Raw genomic sequence first — 8,755 nt, 5'->3', positions numbered from 1 at the left:
ATATACAGATTTTATGAAATATACGTGTGCAACAAGAACATGTTCTTGAATGCTCATCAAACTCTCGCTCTCATTCCTGTTGATAAGTTTTAAAACGCAGTCGAAATCTGCATAAAGTATAAAGGGTAGATCTAAACAATTTGCATTATTTCTCAATTTTACAACCGCCACAACTTTTCACCACTGCTCGCCATGCATCCTGTCGTTATGCGAATAACGCATACATTACAGAAATTTAATTTAAAATAGAGATATATATTTTTTTTTTTGTTTTTTATTAAAAAATTACTAAAATGTGGTGGCTATTTATTTAGTGCGTATCGCTATGATATAATTTGACAACTGAACTAAAGCCTAAAATACGCTTAGGCTACGTAGCGTGGCAAGTTTGCTCCAAAGCGAGCGATAAAGCTTTATTGCGCTCTTACTCATGTTTAATTTTCATTTTTTGATTTGAAGCGTGGATCTGCCCCAATACCGGCCACCATGAAGTTCTTGGGATCTTCGTTTCATGGGTAGCCGAGTAAACTTGTAGATTGGCCTTTTAAAATTTCCGCCACTAGCCGTCCTCTCCTGCGTGTACTACCGTCATGCTGCCGATCAGCCACCGCTTGGGCGGCATATTGTCTTCGGCGACGAACACCAGCTCTTCCACGACGACGTTTGGTAGGCGACAGTGCCACTTTTTCCGCACTTGAAGTCCGAGCACATACTCCTTTGACCATCGCCGCCAAAACTGTTTCTTGAGCAAAGTGACAGGTCGCCATGGATTCAAGAAGGTGAGACCCTGCTGGTCCGGGGTACCCTCTACTGGCAGAGCCCTCAATGGGCCTCCTAGTACGTGGCCTGGCGTTAGAGCCTTGCCATCGGTTGGGTACTCGCTTATTGCTCCCAGGAGTCTGGAATTGAGGACGTCTTTCACTGCGACAAGAATCGTCTGCAGCTCTTCGCCCGTTAGCAGCAGACTGCCAACCGGCTATTGGATTATTATTGGATTTCAGCCTGTCGATTTGACACAAATGTTGCCAAAGACAAGGAATGTGACCGAATCCAATGAACCGTGACTTCAGAATCAGACCAAAGAACCGTCCGATCAATCGGTAATCTTATGAGATTTCTGACTCGACGACAAAGATCTGCGAGAAGGTGAGCCGCACAACTCAAGTCGGGGAAGAGTCTTCGTTTTAAGACGGGCTACTTTATATTTCGATGTCAACAACAAAATACGACATGCTTCTGCAGTATGGCTACGTACGTATACGCATGCGCCAAATGCGCTTATTGAGGCGTCGGCGAATTGGTGAAATTGCCTCTGTAAACACGTATCGTGGATAATCACAAGTTATCCAAACACTGAGGGACAGATTCATCCCAGTTTAACTTCAGTCAGAAGTCAGAGCTTTTGGAGTGAATTTTTGTCTTGATTATCAGAGGGCTTAACAGTCCAAGTGGGTCACCGAGAGAATGATTCGTTTTGTCGCTTTTAGACCCATCAATGAGTCGTCAATCTTAAATTGAAAGGCATCTTCATTCAGCAACCACAACACGCCAAGTGTTTTGGTGGTGTCAGACTCTGAGAACGTTATCGGTTTAGCTGCGTTTGTTGCAAAGAACTCAAGAGAATTCGAAAACCGTTTGGTTAGTTCGAAACCTGCAGTTTGGAGTATTTGCGTTACTGCAGACTTAATTGTCTAAAGGTTCTTTTCGCATGCAGAACCAGTTAGTAAATCATCGACATAAAAGTCGTGGCTGATAACGTTGTCTTATCATTCTTTAAGGGTGTGATGACTTGCTCATTTCACTCAGCTTTGTTAAAAAACGTATTGACAAAAACGGGGCAGGTGCAGTGCCGTAAGTTACGGTGTTTAACCTGAAGGACCTCAAAAAGTCAGATGAGTTCTTTTTCCACACTACCAGCTGGAACTCTCGATTTGCTTCATGCAGTATGACCTGCCAATACATCTTTGTGGAGTCGAAATCGAAATAGAGTCGAGTACAGCTTCTCTTGAATGGTCGTCCAACCATTAGAAGGGCATTCAATGCGACAGGACGCGTCAAAAACAACGCGTTACTTCGTCGATGTGCCTTGTGGTCTTATATCACACTGATGCGGAATGATGTAGTGTGACCTAAAGTGAAATATTCCTACATGAATACCAAGTACGTGCGCTTCAGCTTGGAATCTCGAGACGAGCATCTATCAAACGACCAAGAACGACGCGTAGCAACCTCGAAGGAGTTACCATGCTGATTGGGATATGATTTAAATGGCAGTCTTACTTTTAATCGACCTGACGCAGTATTTCCAAATGATCTTGAAAGTGGCTCTCACATAACTGCAGTCAACTGTTCAGACCTTAGCAGAAGGCAACTGTTCCAACGACCAAAATTTCTGGAATGTTTTGTCTGTCGAGGTTAAGGCTCTTCTTGGAAAGTCGGATTGATAGCATAAATCTTCTCATGACTTACGGCGTGTAACACCGATACAATCCAGCCAACAAGAGACTTTTGCAGAATCGGACAATTCGGAACTCCGATGAGCATGTCGATCTTCTGAGGCTTAAGAAAATATAGACCAGCCATGTGCAGGTTGTCAGGGATTTTCCAACCACTAACATTGGCCGTTTGGTCAGGCTAGTAACCCGAAACGGTATTCAAAATCCACAAATCTAACTAGAACTCACTGCAATTGACTCGCGACTAAGTACTGTATTAATCTTCCCTCTTACTTTAGTATCGCATTGAGCAATCCCAAGAAAGCTGATGCTGGCTTCTTCTCTACGCAATAAATTTGCTCTAGACAAAACGAACTCGCCACTTCTCGTTTTAGCGCTAACGGCTGTGGTAGTTAGGATTCCACTATCAGGCACATTTGCATACATAGCATTGAAGTCGATGGTTGTTCCTGTGCGGGGTCAAGGAGTGGTGGTAACTCTAGAGTGTTAGAAACGGCAGAGCATCTATGCGACAGTACTTTCGAAGTCAATGCATAAAGAAGAGCATTAGCAAACTTAAATCGCTGCTGTACTGATAATGCAGCATTTGCTGAGCAATTCAATATCGAATGGCCTTCGGAACCGCGATATAAACAATTTGGGGTCACTTGATCGTTTATTCCACTAACCTCAGAACACGAAAAAGAAGCTTATTGTTTTGGAAAAAGCCTTTGACTCTAGCCTCGGGCCATCGGACGAAGCTTTTAAATAATTGCTTTTAAATAATTGTCCTCGGTGACCTGAAACGCTATAATAGTGCCTAGAGCTTCACTTGAGAAACAAGAGGTCAGAAGATTGAATTTCTCTATTCAACTGCGTCATTACTCTTAACTAAGTCGCGCAAAACATTCATTATGAATCGTGTAAATACTGCTGGGGAGTTTGAAATTCCAGGCGGTACATACAGTAACTCATTTTGGCCGTTCTGAGTAACAAAGGAAGTGTATTTTTGCGAGTCTTCATATACTGGGACGTGAAAGAAACCATTGGTCAAGTCAAGTGTAGTAAACACCTTTGCACCCCGAAGCTTTTCTAATACTGTGTCCATGTGTGCCATTGAAATATTATCTCGAACAATTTTTTCGTTAAGTTTCCTGTAGTCGCAACATAATCGTTTCTGCTTTTCTTTGCAACCAAAACCACTGGAGAGGCATATTCTGATAGGCTCGGTTTAATAATCTTCTGGGCTAGCCATTCTTCTACCTGATTGCCGACAATTTTCTGCTCACTATGTGCTAGCCGCCTAGGGTGCTGGAAAACTGGAACTTATTGAAAACTATTTTCATTTTGACGGGCGCATTCACATTTCGTTGCGGCTGATAACTTTGTACCATGTTCCTAACCTTGCTTTCATACTCCTGACTGAGATGAGACAGATTCAAATTATCCGTAATTTCTCCATTCTCTGTACCTGTCATGCAAATACCTTCAAGTACCGAGAGCAATTCTGCGCATGAAGAACATAGCCTCTGATCTTGCGGCTTCCTATCAATTTTAACGTTATTGTCGACGATTCGACGAATAAACTGCGTTCCGTTTTTAGTGGCCTGCATGTCAATATGTTCAAGAATAGTTCTTCCTAAAATTGCTTCAAACCTAATGTCCTCATCTTGAATAACGTGAAACTCTATCTGCATTTCAATATTGTCGACGGTGACGGGTATGGTAATGCTTCCGAAGGTTTGAACTTGACTTTCCCCACTTACTCTTTAATTTCCAAGTTTTAAGAATATGCTTCTGCGAAGTAAACACAAATCGTCGCCTGTATCAACAAGGCCTTTAAGTTTTACATCTGCATACACAATGTCTTTGAGCTCAAGTCCTGTTGAGGTAAAACTGCTAGTCGGCTTTCTGATCTTTTCCATATTTTGAACAGTATGTGTGTTTAAGCTATTTTCCTGTTTTATCGCAACTTAAACTTTGCAGCTTTTTGTAGGCCTTAATTTGAAATTTTTGCTGCCTAATATCCCTGGCTTGATACAATATTGCTTTGCTTGTTCTGCTTCCTGCAACAAAATATTCAATTAAACTAGCGTCATCCAAGTTTATTTCCATTAAAGCATACAGAAACTCTTGCAAGGATTCTCCTTTCTTCTTTTGGCGCTTCTGTAAATTTCTATGAACCTCTGCCGTGGACAATTTTATTGTAAATTCTTCAAGAATTGCGGCTTTTAAAGACTCCCAGTCTCTAACTTCTCGCCAATTTCGAACAAATGATTTTGCAGCCCCTGCTAACAACTGTTTAGCATATATAAAAAGTTGTAGTTTGCTCCACTGCACTGTCATCGCACATTCCTCTAACTCTTCAACCCATTGATTAATGTCTAGACTATCAGAGCCTGAGAATTGTGAAACACTGCCTTCTACATCTGTTAACGTAAACCACGATCTGTTTTCTGTTCGTTCTTCATTTGGTGCAACATTCTGTCCTGGGCTATATATAACTTATTTCTAACATCCAAAATGCAACTGCATACGCTTATCGGTTAATATCAATATAGCTTCAGATAAATCGAACAGCCACCGCTTCCGCTAACGTCCACTTTCTGCACATGCAAAACTTAATTGGGTGCTTCTCGTTGCGTTTCCGCGCTGTCGACTATCGTTTGCTGCTCTCGTCTCTAACACGAATTTGCTTTGCTTAACTCACCACACCACGATGCATAAGCCTCTTGTCTTCGTCGTCTTGTGCCGGTTTCGCTGCCTGTTCGTTACCGCGCGTTGCTTCTAAAGGTTGCTTCTACTGTCGCTGAATTTCACAACTCCATGAAATTCTGCACTGAGCTCGCTGCGTCTTCACACTCGCTGCCTCCGACGTTGCCTCTGCTGTCACCGAATGTCACACATTGAAATTCTGTACCGAGCTTGCTGTGCCTTCGCACTCGCTGCCTCCGACGTTTCCTCTGCTGTCACCGAATTTCACAATCCCATGAAATTCGGCTCTGGGCTTGCTGTGTCTTCGCACTCGCTGCCTCCGACGTTGCCTCTGCTGTCACCGATTTTCACACATTGAAATTCTGTACCGAGCTTGCTGTGCCTTCGCACTCGCTGCCTCCGACGTTTCCTCTGCTGTCACCGAATTTCACAATTCCATGAAATTCGGCACTGGGCTTGCTGTGTCTTCGCACTCGCTGCCTCCGACGTTGCCTCTGCTGTCACCGATTTTCACAATCCCATGAAATTCTGCATTGAGCCATCTACGTTTTCCGTGCAGCTCTCCTTAAGTCGCAACTTCGCACTTTACATCAGCGTCAAACTTTACCATCGACAACACACGTTGTATATACAATTTATGCCTATATAACACAGCCCTGCATTCGTTCTTTTCTTGTCTATTCAATCAAATTTCCGACGAGCAACGCATATGTTTTTATTGATTGTGGAACTAACTTAAAAGAACATGAATGCGGCTTAGATGTAGTTTTTTCTCTTTAAGGAGTTACAAAATTATACGTTCGTGCGATGCTTATGATGAATACAATTTTCTAAATAGCATCCCCGACCGATATAGGTGTTTTATTTGCAAGTCCGGCCAGATGTGCCCCTTTTCACAGCTAATTTTGTTAGTGACGCTATTAGAGCGTACATCTAAGCAGAAGGTTGTAAGTAGGAAAAAAGTGTTCTCAAAATTAAAAAAAATCTTAATTTGCTATATTAATAAAGAAAATACAATGATTAGAAAAAAAGAAAGTGAGAAGATTGTTAATAAAGTAAAGCAATGTAAGTTAGATACAGAGTGTTAAGTAGATAGGACAAAGAGAAAAGTAATGGGAAATCACCGACGCGGTGTGGGAAAATATTTTCAGCCTGTCCGGCGAGCTATACCCTTGCTCATAGTTGTGAATGGTCAGCGACTTCTCGAAGGTATCCTGAAAGCAACGATTTAATTAGGGGTAAAGAAAGTTCGATAGAGAAAACGTGATACAAACTATTATCATTTTTACATAGCACGCGAAAAGGATTGTTCATAGTGTAGTCTGTTGTGCACGTAGTTAGGAATAAGGGGCTATAATTTCTGGTTGGTCTAGCCGGAACAGAGAATTGAAGACGGCCTAGCAGAAAAGGAGAATCTTTGTCACCAATAATCAACTTATGTGGAAGGACAACACCGAGAATTGTCCTACGGTCGGTTAACGACGGAAGGTTGAGAAGAATCAATTTGTTAGAGTAGGATGGCAACCGAAGATTAGGGTCCCAACTTAAATCTCGTAAGGCAAAAAGCAGAGATTACTTCTGAACAGATATACTGTGGAGACCAAATGCATGAGCAGTATTCAAGGGTAGGGCGAACAAGAAAGATGTACAGAAGTTTTGTTATAAAAGAAGCGTTAAGCTCATACACCATTGTTTAAAGAAACCAAGTACACCTTTTGCCACAGTAACGATGGCAGCTATATGATATAGTGGTCCGATATTTATTATTAATAGGATTTTGCACATATATGAGGAGTAAAACCAATAAATGCCGAGTTTGGTTAAGATATCTTGAAAAACAAAAAAAATTTTTTTTCTTACACCAAATAATAATAAAACTTAATTTTCGAACGATCGTTCCTATGACAGCTATATGATATAGTAGTCCGATCTTAATAGGATTTTGCATATATATGAAGAGTAGAGTGAAACTAATAAATGCAGAGTTTGGTCAAGATATCTTGATAAACAAAATGTTTTTTCATACAAAAACTTAATTTTCGGTGATCGTTCCTATGGTTGCTATATGATAGAGTGGTCCGATCTTAATAGGATTTTGCATATATATGAAGAGTAAAGTAAAACTAATAAATGCCGAGTTTGGTCAAGATATTTTGCAGAACAAAATGTTTTTTCATCCAAAAACCGATCATTCCTATGGCAGCTATATGATATAGCGGTTCGATATTAATAGGATTTCGCAAATATATGGGGAGTAAAGTAAAACTAATAAATGCCGAGTTTGGTCAAGATATCTTGATAAACAAAATGTTTTTTTATACAAAAACTTAATTTTCGACCGATCGTTCCTATGGCAGCTATATGATATAGAGGTCCGATCCAGCTGGTTTTCACATATGCGCTGCGTGCAACAGAAAGAGGGAGTTCTGTAAAGTTTCATTAAGATAGCTTTAAAACTGAGGGACTAGTTCGCATAGAAACAGACAGACGGACAGAATGACATGGCTATATCGACTAGGCTGTTGATGCTGATTAAGAATATATATACTTTATGGTGTCGGAGATGTTACACATTTCACGACAAAATTATAATACCCTCTGCAAGGGTAAAATAAGTTCGACTTGGCTATGGAATTTTTAGCCAAATCTGTACGACTTGGCTATGGAATATTTAGCCAAGTCTGTACGACTTGGTTATGGAATATTTAGCTAAGTCCGTACCCGATCCAGACTTTTTAAACTTTTTAAAAGAATAATTACCTTTGCGAAAGCAACAGCGGGGCTTATTGGCTGGTGAGCACGAAATTAAAGAATTACAATTGAGCATTGCAATCTCTAAAGTAGGATGATATACATCCTCAGGAAAAGATAAAGGAGGGGACCTAGACACATTAGAAATAAGGTAGACGTTAATTAATACAAGGTCAAGTTTTCTATTCAACTGATTAGAAATTGAATTGATTTGAAACAACGAAAGATCAAGCATTCAGTCTATAAAATTGTGCTGTGCTGAGGGCACTAGATAATTTTCAGCAGTGAATAATAACCAAGAGATATTCGGCAAATTTAAATTACCCAACAGCACTCCTTTATCTCTTCCTGAGGATGTCTATCATCCAACTTTAGAGATTGCAATGCTAAATTGTAATCCTTTCATTTCGTGCTCATCAGCCAATAAGCCCCGCTATTGCTTTCGCAAAGGAAATTATTCTTTGCTGAATCAGCTTATTTATTCAACCGATTGGTCTTTCTTATATGACTCAGTTGACATGAATACAGCCATTAATTTTTTTTATATCACCCTAAACTTCCTCTTAGATGTGTGTAAGTCAATTCCTTCGAATACTTTTTCAAAACCACCCTGGTTTACTCCCAGATTATCACATCTAAAAAATGTAAAATCCAAATATTTTAAAAAGTTTAAAAAGTCTGGTTCGTGTACAGACTTGGCTAAATATAACATAGCCAAGTCGAACTTCTTTCTTCTTAATTCTCAATGTTATCAGAATTATCGAATTAGTTGTAAAAGGCAATTCGCCCGAAATCCGAGACAGTTTTATAATTTTGTAAACTTGAATCGTAAATCTTCAAGTTTGCCATCTTCT

General features: G+C 40.3%; 1 protein-coding gene across 1 annotated transcript; it reads right to left on the bottom strand.

The window, feature by feature from the left end:
• Window positions 1–559: 559 nt before the first annotated feature.
• Window positions 560–2,583, bottom strand: LOC138911667 (uncharacterized). Its single transcript, XM_070211044.1, has 2 exons — window positions 2,470–2,583; window positions 560–976 (listed from the first exon to the last, which is right to left on the bottom strand). Exons 1-2 carry the CDS (start codon window positions 2,581–2,583, stop codon window positions 560–562), a joined length of 531 nt encoding a protein of 176 aa, XP_070067145.1.
• Between the last annotated feature and the right edge of the window lie 6,172 nt (window positions 2,584–8,755).

Source organism: Drosophila virilis, unplaced genomic scaffold (assembly GCF_030788295.1).
Source record: "Drosophila virilis strain 15010-1051.87 unplaced genomic scaffold, Dvir_AGI_RSII-ME tig00001875, whole genome shotgun sequence".
Lineage (NCBI taxonomy): Eukaryota > Metazoa > Arthropoda > Insecta > Diptera > Drosophilidae > Drosophila > Drosophila virilis.
This window is presented reverse-complemented; position numbering and strand designations above follow the sequence as displayed.

Excerpts from the sequence above, each read along its gene's own strand:
- LOC138911667 (XM_070211044.1), bottom strand. The coding sequence starts at position 2,583 with ATGGCTGGTCTATATTTTCTTAAGCCTCAGAAGATCGACATGCTCATC. Across the intron at positions 977-2,469 it reads TTGTATCGGTGTTACACGCC|CCGGTTGGCAGTCTGCTGCT; the intron begins GTAAGTCATGAG and ends ATAATCCAATAG.